The sequence below is a fragment of the Neomonachus schauinslandi genome, chromosome 9 (assembly GCF_002201575.2).
Source record: "Neomonachus schauinslandi chromosome 9, ASM220157v2, whole genome shotgun sequence".
In the NCBI taxonomy this organism is placed as follows: Eukaryota; Metazoa; Chordata; class Mammalia; order Carnivora; family Phocidae; genus Neomonachus; species Neomonachus schauinslandi.
The window spans coordinates 8,955,615-8,978,512 of NC_058411.1; the positions used below are offsets into that span (position 1 = coordinate 8,955,615).

Consider the following 22,898-nt stretch of genomic DNA (forward strand, 5'->3'; position numbering starts at 1 on the left):
CTCAGATTTTAATCAGCAGAGTACTGGATAAGCATATCGTGGAACAGGAGATATATAGATATAGATATAGATATAGATATATATGAATATATATATATATGAACAGGAGATATATATATATATATATATATATATATGAATACTACTCACAATAAAAAAAATAAAGTACTAATATATACAACAACATGGAAGAATCTAAAGGGCATTTTGCTGAAAGAAGCCAGTTTCCAAAGCTAATATATTCTATGATTTCAGATATGTGGAGTTCTAGAAGCTTTTGGGATATTAGAAATGCTCTACATTTTGATCACAGTGTGGACTACACAGGTGTGAATATTTCTCAAAACCATCTGAACAGTAGTGCTTAGGATCTATATACTTGACTCCATGCGTTGACAGTTCAATAAAAAAGTGAAATATTTTGAAGGCACTTTCAAACAAAATAGATTTAAAGGTGTTTATATAAATTTTTTTAATTAAAAGTGGATGAATATTTTATTTGAAAGGAAAATTTACATCATTGTCATGAATGGAAAACCAGCACTCACTCCTAATTTGTAGAGAACCATAAAATAAATATAATGAAACCAAATGGGGTCACTAGGCTCTCTTTGGCTCCATACTTTTGCCAGCCGAAGGCTCCAGGCCTGAGGCTGCCTCCGTCCTCGTTAAAAAGGAAGATCAACAAACGTCAGAGAGGGTTAAAGATAGACCCAACAGAGATTTTCTCCTTGACTTAATCAAATGGCTATAAAAGACACCGGAAGGGAATTCTGTCCTCACCTTGCGAGTCAATGCTACGAAGGCAGACAGTCCACTCCTTGGAAAGGCGCCCTGGACTCTAACCTGGGAATCAGGGATGGGTGTTTAGCATGACCTTCCCCGGGGCTCGGGAAAATGCAGCAGATCTTTTCTCTCTCCCCTCATGCATTTCTCCGTCTCCGCCCCACCCCCCTGCCCCCTTTAGGACATCGCTGATGACTTTCCCCAGGGTGAGAAGTCCTTGAGGAGGCTGGAGGAACAGGCTGTGGGCATCATCCAGAACACCTCTCCTCTGGGTGCAGAGAGGATCACCGAGGGACTGGAGGACATGCGCAGAGTTCTGGAGAAGCTGTGCGTCCTCTGGAAGGAGGAGGAGGAGCGGCTGCAGGGCCTGCTCAGGTCCATGGGGGCCTGTGAGCAGCAGTGGCAGCAGCTGGAGGCTGAGCTGGGAGAGTTCAGGAAGGACCTCCAGAGGCTGGCCAAGGAGGCCCTGGAGCCCGCAGCAAAGGCGGGGACCGAGGACGAGCTGGTGGCCCGCTGGAGACTCTACTCGGTAAGCAGCGTTTGGCTAAGACATGGACTGTCCAGGTGCCCTGTGTGCCTCAGGGCCTCACCACTTGGAGCTCCCTTGCCTGGGGAGGCAGGGGGCGTGAATCAAGCTAAGCCTTAAGTACACTCACTTTGGTTTCCCTGGATCTTTGGTAACCTGAGTTCCCTGGGTGTAATACGCAAGTTAGGTGTTTGTACCCATTTTCCAGATGAGGAAACTGAGGCCTGGAGAGATTTCACTCCCCCCACCCCCAACATCCCCAGGATCAAACGATGAGTCAGAGGGTAAATAAGACCAGAGGTGGATTGGCTTTGAGTTTGCCATTCCCTTGCCCAGTGGTGGGATGTGGGGTGGACTTCCTGAGCCCAGAGTAGGGAGAGTTAGGTCAGAGGGAAAATTCTTCAGTGTAGAGATGATGGGGTTCGGGGGAGACCCAGCAGACAATGCCCATCCTGGGAGGGTGGGGTGGCTTCCCACCCAGACACAGCATGCAGTCAGAGTGCATTCGCCTTCCTCCCACCCGTGTACACACTCAGGAGGTCTGACTTATGGACAGAGAGATTTCTAAATAAGGATTCACATCCTCCCCCACTCCTATCTTTACTTACTAACTCACTGGGTTAGCTCCACATTAGCGCCATTAGGGGAAATGTCTAAAAGAAAAACTACCCAGATCCCACCTCCAGTCTGCATTGTTGTTCTGTTTTTTCTCTTCCTTCTAATGCTTGCCCATCTGCAAAAATATTTTTGTGTGGGTAGAAACAAGGCACATAGTGTTTAGGGCTCACTGAGCCTCGTAGCAGCCCAGATTCCACTGCAGCGACCACCTTTGCCCAGAGGGAACGTGCTTCCTCTTTAGGACTGTCCACCTCAGCGCAGGTGGAGGTGGAGAGCACAGGGGTCAAGGGCGGGGGCTTTCAGGTCAGACTGCCTGGGTGCATGTCCAGCATTCTCTCCTTGCTAACTGCGTGGTCCTGGGAGAGGTGCTTTAAACCTCAGTTGTATGCAGAACAGGAATGAACCCATGAAAGCTTAACAAGTGCTTGGCATAGCACCTGCCAAAGCCGGTTCTCAAAGAGGACAAAGTCGGGAGGGAAAGCCTAGAAAGCCCTGCCTCTGTCCCATCATGAGAGCTTCTTGCCTGCGCCCGGCTGTGTGTCAGGAAGCCTGTCCTGAGGCAGGAGGCTGACCACCTCCCTACGAACTCTCTGCCCCACCTGGTTCCAGTGTCTTCTCAATTACAGTCAAGCTGTGACTAACCACAATCAATGAAAGGAAGCGTGGAATTTCTGACTTTTGTTCGTAGGGGAGCATTCACACGGTTGTTGTTTGCACTTACTATGCGTTCTGTAGGAGGAAGCAGGCACACACACAGCTGACCTGCTCCAACCCAGCCCTCGGAGTGGCGGGGTGCCCTGGGACAAGGCCCACGAAACCCACCTGGTTCGGCCGGGAGCAGCCGTGGCCCAGCAGAGCAGGGGAAAGGTAGAGGGCATGTATCCCATCTTGCACCAAGAAGGAAATGTGGACTGTTCCCTCTTTTGAGAAACAGGCCTACTTCAGAGAAGGTGGTAGTGTCAGGACCCCAGGTGAAAGAGCCACGTGTTCACCTTCAAACCGACACAGTCCGGTTATTATTTACGTGGCATGCAATGTGCTGAGTGCTGGACAAACCTCTGCTGGGGCGGGGGGCACTGCCATGATCCCCTTTTATAGATGGGGAAACTGAGGCACTCATGAGTTGAAGACTTGCCTGTGGTTATGACCCTACAGGTGGAGGCAGGGATTTGAACTTGAACCTAGACAGTCTAACTCTAGAGCACATGCTTCTAACCCGCTGTAACAGCTCAGACTCCCAGCTTTAGCAAATTAGCACAGTGAGAGGCAAGGACCAGGAGCGAGGACATCGGAGCTCAGGCTGGCCGTGATGTCCTGATCTCTCGGTCCCAGTCCCGAGACCCTCCCCCACAGAGAACAGGGCCAGGGAGTGATCTGTGGCATCCCCCTGCAGACCAGGCAGGACCATTCATTGGCTTCAGGGAGACTTTTTGTGCCTGAGGTTGAAATCAGAGCGGTTTTGTGGCTAACGCAGCGTCGACCACAGCTGCCTCACACGGCCCCCCTCCCGGGCACCCCAGCAATCCAGAAACTCAAGATGCCCACATCATGGGTGCAGAAGGCCAAGTGTCTCTTGTCCACAGCGTGGCCAGCCTTCCTGGGAGCAGGTGTGCGGGGCTTACTCGTGAATGGTTTGGAAACTGCAAGTTCACGCACACCAGTTGTGTCTTCCTCTTCTATGAAAACTTGTACGGATTTCATTACATTTGCTTCATGATTGAATGTGGACAGATTCCGCATCCCGCTGCCCATACGGTGTTCCCTCCTGCCCCTAGCGGCTGCCTCCCATCCATCTGAGCTTGCGCCCTTGAGCTCCACACTGGTCCCAGTTCACTTGTGGTTCGCCCAAGACTGAGGCTGGCTGGTTCACTAGTCCCTGTGAGTGGAGGATCTGGACCAAGGCTCAAGGTTGCGTGGGGGGCAGCTGGGGAGGGGCACGACTAGGCTCCTGCTCTGTACCCAGTGCCTGGTCAAGGGGGTGGCCCCATTTTACCAACGAGGGAACAGCCCAAGGTTTGCCCAGCTAGGAAGGGGTCGAGGGGGTTTCCCGGACAGCCTGTGTCATGCCAAAGCCCAGCCCTTTCCACTACCCCATCTCACCTCCTACTGAGCTCGGGCCCTGCAAGCGTCAAGGTCAAGGTCAAATTCCACGCTTCCTAGGACAGCAGGAAAGGGCTGTGTCTGGTGTCAGAATGCAGTCCAGCGAGTGGAGTGGTTCGGGAGTGCTCAGGGGAAATATCCTCTCGGCCTGCCAATAACACGAACCAGATTCACAACGCACCTTAGATTGTTATTTTCCTTTAGTGCCGCAGAGTCTAAGAGCCAGAGGGCCCAGCTCCCATGTCAGGTCCACTGTCTACTTGCCCTGCAACCGTCAGGAAACTCTCAGCCAGAGTTCCCTTGGGTATACAATGGGGACACAGAGAATTACTTCCTAGGGTCTTTGCCCAGCTTCAGTGAATGGGACACCCAGAGCACTCAGCGTGGTGCAGAGTTCCCAAGATACTCGTTCTTTGTATTATTAGGTGCGGGCCTTCAGGACAACACTGAGGTCAGTGATAATAGAAAAACCAGCTTGGTGAGAGCAAATGCCAAGGTCAGGGCACAGAGCGGGAGAGCGGGGCTGAGCTTCCGGAGACCCCAGTCCCTGCCCTGGGTGACGGGCTTCTCCCAGGCTAGCCCACTCCCACCTGCCACACTCGTCCCCCGGTCACTGACTCTCCCACGCCCCTCTGGTTTCGTCCCTGTGTCGTAGGCGACGCGGACAGCGCTGGTGGCCGAAGAGCCCCGGGTGGCCCGGCTGCAGGCCCAGCTGAAGGAGCTCATCGCCCTCTCCCGTAACCCGCAGCCTCTCTCCGACAGCGTGGTCGCTGCCCTCCAGGAGTTCCAGAGGTACCCGGGCTGAGGGAGGTGGGACTCGGGCTGTGCCTTGAACCTCACGCTCAAAGGGTCTTCTGACCTCATCGAAGGCCATCACACCTGGTAACTCTAAAATAATTCTGGCGCCCTCAACCCCTGGCATTTTGTTCCCAGAAGGAGGACTGGACTTAGCTTTGTTCCATGTGGCGTGGCTCATTCACCGACTTCCATCCCGTCTCTGTGTAGCATCACAGTGGGGAGGCGTCCACCACTTAATGGCCCAAAGGGAGGGCTCTTCAATAGACTAACACCACCCCGCTGCCTGCAGATGGTGCTGACTCAGCATCCGAGCCTGTCTTCAGACCAGCCTCTACCTCCGCCTCGGCCCCTGGGCTCAGGCAGAGCCGGGGCTCCAGTGGCCTAGCTCAGCAAACACCAGCAGATCAAAGATCCACCCGCGCTGGAGCTGAGCACAGTGTAAATTTGCAACCTGTAGCTATTTTTGCTCCATGAGCCTCAGAGGTATTGTGAACACAGCGCAACTGTCCACGTATCCAGAGCACCTTGCGTCCTTCCGCCTGATACAGAGCTTCCTTCCAGATGAACTTGGGGGGCTCCCCCTTGCTGTGTGTCTATACCTCGGAGCAGGGGCCTGGATCCAGCTTCTCTTGTTGAGGTTTTATGTGCTGGCTCCCTATGACTGGAAGTTGTAGTTGAGAGATTATTTCTAGAAATTATTAAGGCCCAGGGTGATGGTCTCTTCGATTTTGCTTTAGCTCCTGCGAGGTGCCTGGGGATAGGCAGTACCAGGCTAGGGGCTCCATGATTCCTCTTCGAGGCTTGAGATTCTCTCGTCATGAGGCTGGGCTGCAAGTCTGTCTGAGAACTGGCTTACTTCCAGTGCACGTTAATCCAGAGGGGAAGACCTCTGAGGCCCCGTGGCCACTCCCAGCAGCCTGTGGATGGGGGAGAGCCCACCATGGGGGAGAGCCCACCATGGGGATAGTGAGCTGGGCTCCCTCGGGGTCCCGGTAGAGGCCTCAGTTCTGAACTGACCCCTTTATCCCCCTTGCAGCATGAAGGGGAAGAGCACCAAGCTTCGCAATGCCACAGGGCTGGAGCTGTGGCAGCGTTTCCAGCGGCCTCTGCAGGATCTGCAGCTGTGGAGGGCCCTGGCCCAGAGGCTCCTGGATGTTACCGCCAGCCTGCCAGACCTGCCCTCCATTCACACCTTCCTGCCCCAGATCGAGGTAACCGGGTCCCGCCAGGAGGGCTGACCAGTGCGGGGGCAGGGAGGAGGAGGGAGGCCCCCAGCCAGACATGACACTGTAGCCCGACTTCCAGGGACAGGCATGTTCCTGGGTGCTCCAGGAATCTGCGTAGAGTTCGCTGCATCTGCCTGGCAAGTCCTGAGTTGGCACAGGAAATGTTATCAGTGACAAAGGTCATCCTCAATTCTTGGGTGGACCGCAGGACTTTGTACTGACCCTCCCACACCCTTTCCCTCTAGGATCCTCCTGCAGATGGTCCTCTGGGGGAAGCATGAGCAATTCTAAGGGAGAACATGTGAGGCCATTACCTTTACTGCATGTGTATCAGTTAGGATGCATGTGACAAGTGACAGAAATTCTGACCAATGGCAGCTTAAAATCCAGAGGCTTCCAGTGGTTCAGGGCTGGCTTGATAGCTCAGCAGTATCTTCTTGGACCCAGGCTCTTTCTAGCTCCAAGCCGCATCTCCCTTCATGGCCCCAAGATGGCTGCCACCACAGCAAGCTTGCATCTTCACATGAACAACATCTTGTTCAAGAAGGAACAGCAAGGGGGCAAAAAGGGCTTTCTCTATTCACCATTTTGAACAGGGAGGCAAACCCTCCTTCCCAGAAGCCCAAGCAGATTCCTTACCTAGTGTTGGCCAGGTCACATGACTGTCCCTCGGCCAATCACTGGCTGAGAATGATGGGCTTGCCAGGACCAGCTTGTATGGATTATAGACATAACCCTGTGTTAAAATGTGATCAAAGAAGACAATTTAGATGATACGAACAAACTTTATTTAACACTTCATGAAGTGGACAGCCTCCTTTTGGAGAACTGCAAAATGGGGCAGACGGCCAGAAGGTTTCAAAGGATACGGAATAAAGAACAAGGAAAAAACAGATAGAAAATATCTGATTGGCCAATGGCCAGCCTTGTTTGGGTTGAGAAGGCCGAGAGTTGGCTTGATGTTTGGGGATCACAGACTAGATACAATGCATTTCTGGCCAAGCAGAGCATTTACGAGAACTCAAAACTTACCTGGAAGTTTCACTTGTTGCTTGGCATCCAGGGTGGAAGCAGCCCCATCTTGACCCTAGAAATTTATTTCGACACCTGTTACTGGGCACTTTGCCATCTAGACACACTGCTCATTGTTGGGTGAACAAGAAGGAGGAATGAATGTTGGGTGAGGAGACGGTGGCATCTACCACAACTGCCCATCAACAGGCAGGCTCTGATTAGCCTGTCAACACTGCCTGATGGTATCCTGTGGAGCTCTGACGTCCATAAAATACTTTCAGGTCCAGCGAGTCTAAGACATACTGAGTGGGAGGAGACACAAAAGAGTATCAGATTATAAGCCTCATTTTATATTAATTTTCATTCTGGTTATGAAAGTCGTGCCTGCTTGGAGATGTAAAGATTTGTGAAGAAGGAAACAAAAAACGCCCCAAATCCCACAAGCCCTTAGGACCACTGTTAACACGTGGAGGGACACAACATCACATTTTCTATCCAACCTGGTATTTCTGGGGAGGCCCTTCAACACATGTAAAATTCACTTTGGGGAGCCCTGAGGATTTTACATGTGTCAGAAAAATCAATTTTAGCTCAGACAATCCCAAGTAATACCATACCCTTTATATCTGATGAAAATCCATCTAGCCATTTCTATGCAATATGGTCACCAGTAGACAGAAGCCTTAAATAATTCATGACAATTTTCGCATATTTGGGATCATGTTATATAGATGTATATTCTGATATTTTTAGTTGGCACATCTGAGCTTTTTCTTGGCACAGGGGACAGACACCTCCAGATCACCTGGCCTGGAGACCAGCAAGGTTTACAATTGCGGTCCCACAGAACTATATATATTCACATAAGAGCTGTTGCCTGAGAGTCTGGCTTCTAATCAGCCTGAAACTGGATGTTGATTGATTCCTTTTTCCCACACACTGGCAGGTCTTGGTACTCCCTCAACAATGGGAGCTATTAGAAATAAATTAGGCTGGTGGTGCCTGGCTGGCTCATTCGGTAGAGCATGCCACTCTTGAGCTGAGGGTCATGAGTTCAAGCCCCATGTTGAGCATAAAGCTTACTTTAAAAAAAAAAACAAAAACAGGCTGCTTAGACAAGCACAAAAGTTTCAGAGACAACCAAGAGCTAGAGCAAGGTTGAACAATAAGTTTAATATCCTATAGAAGGCCACTCCTTCAAGACTGGGAGAGGTGGCTTCTTCGCCTAATACATAGAAACATACATTGATTGCTAAGCAAAATGAGGAAACAAGGAATATGTTCCAAATGAAAGAGCAAGATAAAACCTCAGAAAAAAAAAAAAAAAACCCTAATGAAATGGAAATAAGTAGTATACCTGATAAAGAGTCCAAAGTCATGGTCATAAAAATGCTCACTGATCTTGGGAAAAGAATGGGTGAACACAACGAGAACTTCAACAAAAATAAAATAAAATAAAATAAAATACAAGAAAGTACCAAACAGAAGTCACAGAACCAAAGAATACAGTGACTGAACTGAAAAATACACTAGAGGGTTCGGGAGCAGACGAGACGCGGCAGAGGAAGGGATCTGTGATCTAGAAGACAGGGTACTGGAGCACACTCAGAGCAGCAAAAAGAAAAAAAGAATTTTAAAAAGTGCAAATAGCTTAAGGGACCTCTGAGACAACATCAGACAGAATAACATTTGCATTATAGATGTCCCAGAAGAAGAGAGATAAAGGGAGGCAGAAAACTTACTTGAAGAAGTAAAGACTGAAAACTTCCCTAACCTGGGGAAGGAAACAAACATCCAGGCCCAGGAAGCTCAGAGAGTTCCAAATAAGATGAACCCCAAGTGACCCATACCGAGACACATGATAATTAAAATGTCAAAACTTAAAGAATCTTAAAAGTAGCAAGAGAAAAATAATGTGTTACGTACAAGGGAATCTTCAGGAGACTATAGGCAGATTTTTCAGCAGAAACTGGGCAGAGGGACTGAATAGGCATTTTTCCAAAGAAAACATACAGGTGGCCAACAGGCATATGAAAAGGTGCTCAACATCACTCATCATCTGGGAAATGCAAAACCACAATGAGATATCACCTCACACCTGTCAGAATGGCTAGTATCAAAAAGATAAGAAAGATAAGAAATAACAAGTGTTAGTGAGGATATGGAGAAAAGGGAACCCTCGTGCACTGTTGGTGGGGATATAAAGTGATGCAGCCACTGTGGAAAACAGTATGAAAGTTCCTCAAAAAATTAAAAGTAGAACTACCCTATGATTCAGCAATTCCACTTCTGGGTATTTATCTAAAGAAAACAAAAAACACTAATTCAAAAAGGTATCTGCACCTCCATGTTCATTGCATCATTATTTACAATAGTGAAGGCCTGAAAACAACCAAAGTGTCCACTGATGGATGAATGGATGAAAGAAGATGTGATATATATATATATATATATCTCATATATATAATGGAATGCTACTCAACCATAAAAAAGAATGAAATCTTGCCACTTACAGTAACATGGATGGATCTTGGGGGCATTATATTAAGTGAAATAAGTCAAGCAGAGAAAGACAAATACCACACGATCCCACCTCTATGTGGAATCTCAAAAATAAACAAAACAAAACTCGTAGACACAGAGAACAGAATGATGGTGGCCAATGGGGCGGGGTGTCGGGGGTAGGCAAAATGAGTGAAGGGGGTCCGAGGGGTACAAACTTGCAGTTATAGAATAAATAAGTCATGGGAATGTCAGGTCCAGCATGGTGACTATTGTCAATATTGTAATGCATAGTGAAAATTGCCCAAAGAGTAAATCTTAAAAGTTCTCATTGTCATTAGGAAAAAATAATTCTAACTTTCTATGGTGACGGATGGTACTAGATTTATTGTGGTGATCATTTTTGCAGCATATACAAATATCGACTCGTTATGTTGTGCATCTCAAACCAATATAATGTTATATGTCTATTATACTTCAACTACAAATTTAAGGAAAAAAGATAAAATGTTTCCAAAAAGTCATCACTCTAAATGGCTGCATAATATGCTTTTCCATTCTTACAATATTTAGGTTGTTTCCAGTTTTCCTTATCATCAGTTGTATATGTTGAATACCTATGTACACAGATTTTGATCTCCATTTCCATCATTTTCCTCCTCATGTTGCTGATGAGGGACCGGAGCCAGGGAGAAGTTAGGGCGTTTGTTCAAGGTCAGGCCACTTGAGAGGCAGAGCTGAGGCCAGAATGGTGGGTTCTAGCCTCTCCTCTTATATTCTTATTCCTGCTTTCACACTGGGTCCTGGGAACAGGTTTATGAAGCAGGCAAGGCAAGACAATTTTATTATTATCCTTTGACTGTTAAGGAAACCGTGTCCCAGAGAGGGGAAGGCACTTGCTCAAGGTCACACAGCAACTGAGTGTCAGGGCTGGCTTTGACCCCGGTATGTTTGACTTGGCGGCAGGTGCTTTTCCCGCTGGATCACAATTGCATTTCCATCCTGTCCTTCTCACTGGAGCAGAAAGCTAACCAGGACCTGTACCAGGCAGGAGGGAGAGGTACTGTCTTTCTAGAATGTGACTCAGGACTCCCAGGACAGGAGTTTCGCAGAGCAGTGTTTTGGAAAAGTGGGCAGGACTGGGTTTGTCCATGTTTAAATGCTGTTTGCTGCTGGGATCATGTCTTGGATTACGCTCACCAGGCTTTCCCAGGAAGGATGGCTTTCAGGGGCTAAGCTCAAGCTGCCAGCCCGATATGTCTTGGCTCAGCTCCTACACGTCTTGGCTCAGCTCCTACACCTAGCCTCAGAGTAGCCTATGGACTTGCAAAGTTCCTCCAGAACTGAGACACTAGGTCCCAATGTTGGACGTGGCTGAAATATTCGTTTCCGGGGGTGACTGTAACAAAGTGCCCAAACTCAGTGGCTTAGAGCAACAGAACCTCATTCTTTCATGGGTCCAGAGACGGCAAGGCCACGATCAGGGTGTCTGGAGGGCCATGGCGTCTCTGAAGCCTCTAGGGGAGAAGCCTTCCCTGCTTCCACTAGCTCCTGGTGTTTGCTGGTGGTTGTTGATGTTCACTGGCCTGTAGACCCATCCCTCCAATCTCGGCCTCTGTGGTCACATGGACAGCTTCTCCCCTTCTCTTCCCTCCACGTGTGTGTGTCTGGGTCCAGATTTCCCCTTTTAATAAGCACATGGGTCACATTGGATTCGGGTCCACCCTAGTGACCTCATTTCAACTTGGTTACCTCGGTGAAGACCCTATCTCCAAATAAAGTCACATTCGGAGGTAGTTGTGGGGGATGGTGGCTAAGACTTCATATCTTTTTGCAGGGAACACAGTTCATCCCGTAAGAGCTGGTGTAATGACCCTAGCAGAGATGGGCCGTCTGTTAGTGTGTGCTCGCTGTGGGATGTGCACCATGTTAAATGCTGTCTAGGCCTCCCCTCATGTCAGCCTCATACAGCCCCATGAGTTGGGTGTGACTACACCTGTTTTTTGCAGATAAGGAGACTGAGTCTCAGAACTACCCAAGGCCTCCCAGCTAGTACGGAATTCACACTCACGATGGCCAGGCCGAATTCTTAACTCCTGTGTCCAGGTTTGCTGAAAAGGGAGTGCAGGGCACCTTCTCCCTAAAGAGGCTTGTCCTCTCTCTGGCTGATCACAAGCCACATGCCTTCGTGGGAAGGTTAAACCAATTCAGTTGTGTCTGCCATGTTTGTGCTGCCCTTCCTCCGGGGACTCTCTCTGCCCTCCCAGGGCTGCTGGCAAAATTGCCTCCTCTAGGGAGCCTTCTCAGATTTCCCCAACCAGGAGTGTTCAGCTCTGCCTTGAACACCCATAGGGCTCCGTCGAAACTTTAAGGGAAATGATCACTTTGTGCCCTGAATTATAGTTACCTACCTGGCTGGGGGTCTTTGTTCTTCCTTCCCAGCTCTGTAGCTAGCTCAGTATCTCAGCAACATCACACGTATAAAATGGAAGGACTCTGGCCAGCTAAAGACAAGACCCTTGGCCTCCGGGCCCCTGGGCCCTCAGAGCAGCAAGACGTGCTTACCCCAAGCAGCGAATTAAGCAGCAGGAACCCGAGGCTCGGCCCAGGGCTTTGGGGCGGGAAGAGGGAGTGTAGGCTGGAGATGTGGTCAGGGCAGGCTTCCTGGAGGAGGTGGGACCTGGGCTGTGCTGAGTTCCGGCTGCGTGGGAGCCAGCTACTCATCACATAAGTCTCCTTTAGGTCCTTCCTTCACCTGGCAAGCTCCTACACATCACGATTCCACGCACGTGTCACCTCCTCTGGGGGGCCTTCCTGAATTCCCACTGACCATGCTCCCCTAGGCCCCTAGCCCCTTCAGAATGTCCTAAACAGCACCCCCAGGGGTAGTCCCACTGCTGTCGGCGATGCGGGGGGGGGGGGTGTAACTGAGGAAAGGATCACCGGACAGTGGCAGTGGGGGTGGCTAGGGAGGAGGTGGAGTTCTTGCCCAGACTTTGGTGATAAGATGGAAGTGGGGGGCGAGAGAGCAATTGCGTTGACCCTGAAATGCAGGGCCTCCCTGATGCACCCTGCCGCCGCCTCCACCCCCGGCACAAAGGCGTGCGTCCCGCGGGGCACGTGCAGCAGGACAGATGCGCTCCTGGACAGCTTCCCAGCCCGGGCCTGCCCTGCCGGGGCCCTGGGCTCACCGGACGCCTTGTCTGCCGTAGGCGGCCCTGGCCGAAAGCTCCCGCTTGAAGGAGCAGCTGACGGTGCTGCAGCTGAAGAAAGACTTGCTGAGGAGCGTCTTTGGCCAGGACAGAGCGGCGGCCCTCTTGGAGCAGGTGGTGAGCTCCGTGCGGGACCGGGACCTGCTGCACAACAGCCTTCTGCAGAGGAAAAGCAAGCTGCAGGTGGGTGTCCCGGGCCTTCCTGGGAGGGAGGGGGGCGGCCTGCATTCCTGCCTCAGCTGCACCACTGGCCGCTGGGTGGCCTGCCCTCTCCCTCTGTCCCCACGGCCTCAGCTCCTCGGCTGTACACCAGGTGCAGTGAACAAGCGAGCCTTCTCACTGGTGTCCTAGGCACCTGCCGCCCCCACCTCTGCCCCCCCCAAGCCCCCTTCCACATCGCTGTCACACAGAACTGGCTTCCCCAGAGGGGTGGGGGCGGGTGTCAAAGGAGAAAATGCAGAGAAAATCGCCTGTAAAATTAAACCACCATAGAGCTGAACACCAATATTATTAGGAACACATTTCTGAATGACGACCCCGAAGTTAAGGTGTAAGGTGGCGGGTGATGGGGAGTGTATTCTTTCACATAACAGACATGAGCTGAGTGTGAGCTGCTCACGGGGCTCTGAGAGGGGCCGGGCACTCACCGGGAGCTTCTTTCACATCTGGGATCCGTCTCACCCAAGGAGCCAACATTCAGCCCACATCTGAGGGTCGGTGGGGCAGAGGGTCTCTGCGGCAGCTCGTCCAGCTCTGCCCTTGGAGCCGGAGAGCAGCTGTAAAGGAGTGGGCATGGCTGTGTCCCAATAAAACTTTATTTACAAAAACAGGCTTCTGGTGGGATCTGGTGTGGATGTGTTACGAGATGTAGTTCTGTACTAGAGAGCAGAACAGCCGTCATGTGAGGACCCCACGGTGATTCCAAGGAGGGCGTCCAACCCCCGCAAGGGCTCCAGGAAGGCTTCCTGGAGGGGGTGATGCCTGAGTAGGTATGAGGCAGCCAGGAGAAGGCTGAAGAAAGAGCTGTGTTGTTGTGAGTGGCAGGTTGTACAAGGTGCCTGTGAGGAAATTTCTTAATTTCTGTGCTGCCCGTTGTGTGTCTCTGCAGAGCTTGCTGGCCCAACACAAAGATTTTGGGGCTGCTTTTAAGCCCCTCCAGAAGAAGCTCTCAGACCTCCATGGCAGGGTCCAAGCTGAGAATGGGCTTCAGCAGGACCTTCCTGGGAAACAGGCCCAGCTTTCAAGGTTGCAGGTAAGGGCTTGGTGGGGCCCGAGTGGCCTGGCTTGGGTTCTCTGCTGCGCCCAGAAGCAGCTCCCCTCCGGCAGCAGGAACTGGCCAAACAGCCACCACCGAGCCCCTTCACCTGAGCTCTGACCTTTCGTCTGAATCGCTGCTGATTTATCTGGTGGTTTCTGGCCTCTGAGAGACCCTTAGTACCTGCAAACTGCTGATTCTGGAGCCCAACAAAATGATGTTTACTCTGTGATTCCAAAGTCTAACATGTGTATTCATTTTTCTTTAAATTGCTTTGCTAAGTGTTCCTCATGAGTACAGAGGTCCAGTTAAATAATCGGATTTTGAAAGTAAGAATAAATGTTTTAAAACACATGCAGACTGCACACAAGCTGACTGTTGATAATTATCGGCTTGATAAGGAGCTTGCAAGATTTTAAATGCGTGCGATACAATTATTTTAAAACTCCAGCATAGCTCATGCATACATTAAGAGGGTTCTTGGGAAGACATTAAAAATGGTGCATTTGGGGGCTTTGAAACTCAAGTTGGGGTGTGATTCTTCACAAAGAGAGGTGGTCATCAAGTAAGAGTTCAGATGGGAGTTTGCTCCCCAGAGATGCCTTCCAGGCTGGTGTCCCAGAATTTTTTTTTTTTTTTAAGATTTTGTTTATTTATTTGACAGAACGAGAGAGAGACAGCTCAAGCAGGGGGAGTGGCAGGCAGAGGGAGAGGGAGAAGCAGACTCTCCGGTGAGCAGAGAGCATGACGTAGGGCTTGATCCCAGGACGCTGGGATCATGACCTGAGCCAAAGGCAGACACTTAACAGACTGAGCCACCCAGGCGCCCCGTCCCAGAATATTTTTGTCTCCTTTTAAAAATCTCACCAGCTCTGAGAGGAGGCCCATCAGAAGGCCATATGGTGCAGCTCTCGGGGTGGGGTAGCCCCATCATGCCAGGACCCTCCCAAGCTCCCCCACTCAGAGGCGCCCCCCACCCTGATCAGCTCCCATGACAAGAGGCAAACAGGACAGCCACACTTGCTGTTTTTCCTGCAGGGGCTGCAGGAAGAGGCGCTGGACCTGGGGGCACAGATGGAGGCCATGAGGCCTCTCGTCCAGGGGAACCCCGGCCACCAGCACAAAATGGACCAGATTTCCACCGACTACCAGGCCCTGCAGAGGTCTCTGGAGGTAAACCCAGGCACCTGGGATCCTACACTCCGGGGGTCTTTCTCTGCCTTTTCTTCCTTTTTCCTTCAAACCTTTCCATTTTTCTTGTTCCCTTCCTTTCTTCTCTTCCTCATTCATTCAGCAGATGATTATTGAGCGCCTCCTGTATGCCAGGCAGTGTTCTGGGCCTCAGCCAGACAGCCAAAGCCCCTGCTCCCTGGGGGGTTATATTCTAGTGGGTAGATGGACCATGAGTCAGCAAAACAGCAGGTTCAGATACAAATCCAGGTGTTCCAGGAGGCCAAGGAACAGAACAGGCTGCTCTGCTCCCCACAGCAGCCCTGGGGTGCAGTGGACATTGGCTGTGTTAAGGGCAACTGAACGTTGCATGGCGGCTGCTCGGAGCCTCCTCTGCAGTGCCCTCTAGCGGCCGCCTGGGGCTCCGTGGGGTGCGCACATTTCTGATGGCCCCTTGAGCCCTGGGAATGGAATGGGGTGCAGGCTTCTTCAAAACTGGCCTGAGGACAAGTTTCAGTGGCTGATTCAGATGGGGGCCTGGGTCTGCCTTTGTCACGAGTACCCTGGGGATTGTGGAGCCGGCTGTCAGGCAGCCATTCCTCAAGAAAACTTAGTCTAAGGTGGGCTTCTCCACTCTACCGGACCCAGCCTATTTTAATAACAAATGTTCCCAACATCCCATGCCATCCCGAAACTCAGAGAGAGTATAAGTGACCCACACAATTTAAGAATGGCATGTAATGCCCTTCCTGTAATAGGAAAGAAAAAAGGCAAGTTAGAATAAAATGCTTGTCTTTCATGTGAGCGCTGAAGGTGGTCACAGGAAGATGCGCCCCGCCTGGGTGACAGCCGAAATGCCTCTACTTTATGAGATTCTCTGAAAATGTGAACAACCTTTGGTGAAGTTTCAGTCACACCAAAGCACAGTCTTCCACCAGCTGACGAAATAGAGGCATTCCTGGAAAAATCAGCGTGTTCATTAGAACTGCAGAAACCTCTGTGTTTGTCCCTCATCTGGGGAAAGTGTCCGAGCTCGGGTCATGATGGGCAGGGTTTTCAGCCCTGTGGATTCAGGCAGGGCACGAGGAAACCTTGCAGGCCATGGGGCAGCAGGATGGTAACACCTGCCGCTCTCACTGTATCTGCAGGTGTCATCCCTGCCCCATCACTGTCACAATCAAACCCCCCTCCCCCCCCGCCCCTCCCCGTGAGCTTCCAGGAAACACGGCTTCACCTGTAGATGCCCATTGATCTAAGTGATGCCTAAGGTCTAGATGAACTAATGCTGGCGGTATGCTGATACTCCAATGCTCTCGTGACTCTTCATTTATTGTCTACATACTTCTTCAAAGAAGTCGTGCCCCCCTTTTATTACAGTGGTACTCAGGGCTTTTTAAATCTAATAAGTGCTAATAAGTCCTTCCCCCACAGCCCAGGTGATCCTCCTGTCTCCCCCTGGGGGGCACCTACCCCCCTAAGCGACCCGAGGCTATTGAAAGCATGGGGTCTGAGCTGGTGAGCAGGGGACAGGAGGGGTGGTGGTGGTGGCGACATTGTGGAGAAGTGGAGTCTTAGGTGACTCTTCAGGCTCTGGTCACTGGTTTGTTGCAGGAAGATGGGATGCACTGTCTCTGCGTCCCCAGCTCTAGTGGGCCTGGCATCCAAAGGTGTCAGCCAGCATCTGGAATGCAGGAGGGCAGGGCCCATGGTGGCCTCTGCCAGGGATCACAGGAGACCCTGGGGTCTGAGTGCTCTGCAGTGGGCTGAGAGGGAGGGCTCAGAGGGCCCCAGGTTGGGTGACCGGGAGGACAGGGGCCCTCCTTCCCTGAAGACAGAAGAACAAGGCCCCAGCCTCAGAGAGCTGAGAGTGGCTGACCCAGAGGAGGGGGGGGGAGCGGGGAAAGCAAGACCATTTTCAAAAATTATCAGAGTATAATCAGATATAGAAAAGCAAACATCTAAGTGTGTAGTTTGATGAATTTTTTAAAACTGTCCACATTACCAGTACCCAGATCATGACACAGAATCACAGAATAATAGTGGCTTCACCCAGCCCCCAAAGCCCCTCATGCCCCCCATGGTCACTGCCCACCACTCCTGGCACCTGACTTTCAACTTGGAACACCATGGATTGGGTTTGCCTGATTTTATACGTTATTTTCATTGAATCAGAAACGTTTTCTTTTGTCTCTGGCTTCTAGCTGTCCACTCATTCATAATGTATTAGATTGTTGCGTAGATTGCTCATTCTTGCTGCTGTAAAATATTCCACTGTCTGAAGCGACCTCAACATACGTATCCATACTTCTGTTGATGGCCACTTGGGTAGTTTCCAGTTTGGGGCTATCAGAAGCAACACCACATGCATGCCTTTTGGTGAAAATATATTTGTATCTGTTAGGTAGACACCCAGGGTGAAACGGTTGGGTCATAGGGATGCCTGTGTTCAGTTGTAGTAGATACTGACCTAGGGTTTCCCCCAGTGGGGTATGATTGATACCCACACTAGCAGTGGGCAGGAGCTCCGATTGCCCACACCCTCATCCAGACATGGTACTGTCTATAAAAGTTAAGACAGGCTTAGAGATACTTTAAACCAGAGTTGGTTTTTCCAGAATAAATTCCCTGTCCTGGGCAGAAGGGAGGACTCACCTCTTGTGTTCCTGCTGGGTGGGGAGCCCTGGCGGGGGGCATCTTGCCCCAGGGCAGGTCCAGGGGTCCTGCAGAATGGAGGGGCCCGGAGTCCCAGTGGCCGCCAGCGCTCAGAGCGCCCTGGGCCCCCCGGGGCTGTGCTACAGGATCTCACGGACAGGAGCCAGCAGAGTGTGCGGGAACACTGCACCTTCCACCACGAGCTGCTGGAGCTGCGACAGTGGATTGCCATGGTCACTCAGAAGCTGGAATCACACCAGGAGGATGCGGGCCCATGGGACGCCCAGTCCCAAGAGGTCAAAGTCGAGGTAAGGTGGCTGTCCCAGTTCCCTCACTTGCCTCCCAGAAGGCAGGCTTGGGAGGCCAAAGATTCCACACGGGGGAGCAGAGACCCCTGCCCCGAGAGCTCACTGTGGGGGCTGCGTGTTCGCATGTGTGTCCTTTAGAGGCTGCTGGCTGAATTCCCGGAGAAGGAGGCCCAGCTGCCCCTGGTCGAAGCGCACGGCCAGCTGGTGATGAAGAAGTCTTCTCCGGAAGGGGCTGCCGTGGTCCAGGAGGAGCTAGAGGAACTGATGGAGTCGTGGCAGGCCCTGAGGCAGCTGGAGGAAAGCCTGCTGATGTGAGGGGGTCCCCGGCTCTGAGCCTGGTCTCAGGCAACACCCCCTTTCCATGCAGGGGAGAGCTCAGTGGTGCCCTTAGAACAGGAGGCTGGGGTTCGGCTGGGTGCCGAGCATGGCGCCAGGTGCCTCCGTGCATCTCCGCTCTGGCCCAAGGACAGTTCTAGTGGGAGCAGTAGAAGCCGGGGAGTGCCCCAGCGGGGCGGCGGCGGGGGGTGAGCCTCCAGCCCGTGCTGGCTTGGGCCTCGCCTGCATCGATGGGTATAGGCACTTTAATGACAGCATAAGGTGGGTCAGTGGGAAACTGGGAATGCACGTGCCTGGGGAACGTCCTGACAAACCCGAAGGACAGTCGACCCGAAAGATCGGCTCCTGCCACATGATGCCCCGGTGACCTGGTGAGTCCCCTATTGCATCACCGCAGTGACTGGGCCGTTCGTTTGTCTCCAGCCTCATCAGAAACCGGCAGCTGCAAAAGACGGAAGTGGACTCAGGGAAGAAAATGATTTTCACCAACAACATCCCGAAGGCCGGGTTTCTCATCGATCCCATGGATCCTGTTTGCAGGCGTCCCCGTCAGGTGCGTCTGCCTAGTGGGGCTCCCTGGGCCCTGGGAGGCTGGGGCCGGAGTCAGGGATGCGGGGGGGGGGTCTTCAACAAAGCCCCCTCCCCTCCAGGGGCCACACGCTCAGCTCAGGACTTGGCCACGTCCCATCCTGGGTGAACCTGTCCCTGCCCCTCGTGCCACGGCACAGAGGGACCCGGAGACCCCAGACCCAGGCCACAGGGAAGGTCAGAAGCATCCCTCGGGCAGACAGGTCCTCACCCCTCGGAGAAGACGTAGCCAGCCGGCCCTACAGGGCTGAGAGCTTCCTGCTGGCCCCGGATTGAATCATGCAGGCTGGGTCCCTTTTTTGTGCCATAAGCTGTATTTTGTCCAAAAGATCTAGCCTAATGACCTAGTGTCGTCCATCCCTTCTCTTGACGGCTTTTAAAACAAGGAACCGCATTGAAAAGACGTTCCCTCCTCGTTCTTCAGAAGCCACACGCCAGCTCTCAGTCTCCCCTGTATTCTTGCACTGCCCCTTCCCGAATCACCTGCCGAGCGTGGCTGTCCCCGGAGGCCTGCGCTCGGGGCCGGGGCCAGCTGTGGGCGAAGCGGAGGTGCTTCTGACCCGCAGGAACGCAGACCCCAGTGCAGAGCCTCTTGACACTGCAGTGTGCTCCCCGCGTAGAAAAACGCGGATCCCGCTTCGGCAGGGCCCAGGACTCTGCATTTCTTGAAGCTAGAGGGGGACGCCCGGGCTGCTAGGCCTCGGAGCGCATTTTGAGGAGCGAGGAAGTGGGAACCACAGGCAGTTAAGTAAGGGCAGTGGGCTGGGGCAGAGGGCAGATGCTGTAGGAGCTGATGCAGAGAGACCGGGACCCAGTTCAGAGACAGCAAAGGCCTCCTGGGAAAATGTAGGGGAATCCTCATGGCCCAGCGGGAGTCAGGGAGAGGAGAGGAGGAGTGTGTCCCATGCAGAGGAGACGGTGTAAGACACACAGAGGGAGAGAGCACAAGTGCCAGGGGTCAAGAGGTGTCTGGGGCTCGGGCTCCGGGGGTGGGGGTGTTGGCGGGAAGGTGGCTGGCGGCACGGGGTCCAGCAGAGCCAGGACTGAGGCTCTCAGAGGGCCACACCGACGGCCTTGCTGGACGGACTTGCATTTTAGACGGCTCCCTCTGGCTGCAGAGCCCGGAGAGGGACAGGTGTGTGCAAGGGTGACCACCGTTATAGCCATCCTGGCAAGGAATGGTGGTGGCTGCCACTAGGAGACCAGCAGGTGACCACGATGACCCACTGTCACAGCTCCAGCAGCTCGGGGCTGAAAGTGCAGTGATCCTGCACAGTCTGCAGGCACCCATCCACGAGGTCCTGCGGCACAGCCCCAGGGGGCCCAGGGCGCCCTGAGCACCAGCCCACACTGACCCCCTGGGCCACCCCAACCCCGCAGGACCCCCAGACCTGAATCAGAATTAAACTCCTAACGTGGCCACACTGAATGGAGAGACGTGCCCCCTCCCACCCAGGCCTCTCTCCTTACCTTTGGGCATCCTCATCCCCACCCTCTGCCTCAGAGGAGACCCCCGGGATGCGGGCCCAGGGGGCTGTTTCACCTCTGATGCATTGGTCGTGCTGCTGCGTGTTCCTTCAGGCAAACCCGCTCCAGGAAGACGGCAGCCATGAAGGTTTCTCCCAGCTCCTGAGGGACTTTGAGCAGTGGTTAGAGGTGGAAAATGCCAAGCTGGTTAGAATCATCGCGATGAGAACTGCCACCGCCAAGGATTTGAAGACCAGGGAAACGAAGCTACAGGTTTGTTCCCACGGAAAGGCCCTCTGTCCACAGGGTTTGCCCCCGTGGACGTGTTTGCCACCAGGGAGTTCTTCAAAAAAAAAAAGAGCACACACATGGCTTGTGAGCCATTTTTACTTGTGTATAAATAACAGTTCTTAAACTTTTTTGGTTCACGTATTTTAGAAGAACCATTCATTCATTCAGCCTACGTCTGTATTTCCCCAACTTGGAAAATATCACTACTAATCACGACTCTGAAATCAGTTAGCTGTTGCTGTGTAACAAATCATCCCAACCATTTGTGGCTTCAGACAGCACATGCTCATTTAACTCATGATTCAGAAGGTTGGCAATCTAGGCTAAGCCCATCGGGGCAATGCTTCTGGTTTTGTGGGGCTCCCTGATTTGCTGTCAGTTATAGGTTGGCTGGGTGGCTCTACTCTGGGGGTTGGCAGGCTGATGGAGATGAGCATGAGATGGACCACACATCTCTTCTCCTCTTGTGGGGCAGCCCAGGCTTCTAGTAGCAGAGGCATCGTCCAAGGGCGAGTGGGAGCACCCAAGGCTTCTGGGGCCTAGAGTAGGAACTGCCACATTACTTGCCCTGTATTCTGTTGGACAAAGAAAATCACAAGGCCAAGCCAGATTCATGCGGAGGGAAAACAGACTCCACCTCTTGGAGGGAAGGACTCAAGGTCATATTACAAAGGGAATGGATATGGCGGGGGGAGGTGGGATAGGGGCGTCATTGTCATTTTTGCCATCCTTCTACCACCAGTCTTCTTTCTACTCCACTCCCACATCTAAATAGTCCCCCACCCCTCCTGGATTCCACCTCCTGGGTGTGTTTTGTTCTGCACCCTCTTGCTACCACTATGTTAATCTAGGTACTTACCATTTCTAACCTTGATTTATGGCAGTAGGTTCTCAGCTGGCCTCCTTCCTTCCTTTTGGGCCCCCATCCAGGTCACAGCTCAATTCTGCAGCCAGAGTGACCTTCAGCATCATAAATCTGGCTTTGTTCTTCCCTTGACGAGAACCTTTCAGTATAGAGTCCAACCCCACCCCCACCTTAAGCATATCACATGAGGCCATTCTCAACCAAGCCCCAGCCTACCTCTTTTTCCTAATTTCTCAGCAGTTCTACTATGATATGTTAGGGTTTGGATTTCTTTTCAGTTCTCTTATTTGGAATTCATCTGGATTCTGGAATCTGTGGTCTAGAGTCTTTCTGGAAAATTCTCCGATACTTTCTTAACTTATTGCCTCTTAACATATCGCCTTGTTTCCCTTCCCCTCTCCTTCTGTGTTGCTGCTGAAACATGGTATTCCTTCTCACTGTGGGCTCTATGTCTCCTCCCTTCTCTTGTGTCTTGTTCATCCTCCAGTCTCTTCCTGTTGCATTCTGGAGAGTTTTTCTACCCTACCTTCCGGTTTACTAATTCTCTCTTTAGCTGTGTCTCATTCACTATTACACATGTCTGTTATGCCTTCAACTTTTGATACTATATTCCCCAGTTCTAGAATTTCTACCCAGTTCTCTTGAAATACCACTCTGTCACTTTTCATAGCTTCCAGATCCCTGCTGAACTTTTTAAGCCTGGCTTTTAATTCTTCGAGCCTAGTAAAGAGACCTGTTTTACCGAGTGTGTCTAATAACAAGTGTGTCTAATAATTCTAATATCTTAAGTCATTTTAGGAACGTTTTTTCTGCGTGTTGTTTCTGCCTGTTCTTGTTGTCGGTGTCTTGCATGTATGGGGCTGCTTTTTTTTTTTTTTTAAAGATTTATTTATTTATTTGAGAGAGCGAGAATGAGAGAGAGTACATGAGAGGGGGGAGGGTCAGAGGGAGAAGCAGGCTCCTCGCTGAGCAGGGAGCCCAATGCGGGACTCAATCCCGGGACTCCAGGATCATGACCTGAGCCGAAGGCAGTTGCTTTAACCAACTGAGCCACCCAGGCGCCCTGGGGCTGCTTTGATTATGTGTGATAGAGGTATTATGGGGGTCATTTGAGGTTGAGGATCATCTCTTCTCCAGAGGGGATTTTGTTTGTGGCTTCCAGGCAAGGAGGGCTTTCTTGTTCT

General features: G+C 51.8%; 1 protein-coding gene across 4 annotated transcripts in view; it reads left to right on the forward strand.

Annotated features, from left to right (window-relative positions):
- Positions 1–22,898, forward strand: part of SYNE3 (spectrin repeat containing nuclear envelope family member 3) — a 52,885-nt gene that overhangs the window by 17,809 nt on the left and 12,178 nt on the right. Inside the window, exons 5-15 of one of the 4 annotated variants that reach the window (XM_044917873.1) lie at positions 968–1,315; positions 4,686–4,822; positions 5,865–6,039; positions 12,783–12,965; positions 13,891–14,034; positions 15,076–15,210; positions 18,006–18,167; positions 18,306–18,478; positions 18,927–19,051; positions 20,007–20,011; positions 20,673–20,831. In XM_044917873.1, coding sequence (XP_044773808.1) covers positions 968–1,315; positions 4,686–4,822; positions 5,865–6,039; positions 12,783–12,965; positions 13,891–14,034; positions 15,076–15,210; positions 18,006–18,167; positions 18,306–18,478; positions 18,927–19,051; positions 20,007–20,011; positions 20,673–20,831 — 1,746 coding nt within the window. Of the gene's footprint in view, positions 1–967; positions 1,316–4,685; positions 4,823–5,864; positions 6,040–12,782; positions 12,966–13,890; positions 14,035–15,075; positions 15,211–18,005; positions 18,168–18,305; positions 18,479–18,926; positions 19,075–20,006; positions 20,012–20,672; positions 20,832–22,898 lie in introns of all 4 variants that reach the window. The other 3 variants (XM_021679677.2, XM_044917871.1, XM_044917872.1) reach the window with 3 other exon arrangements.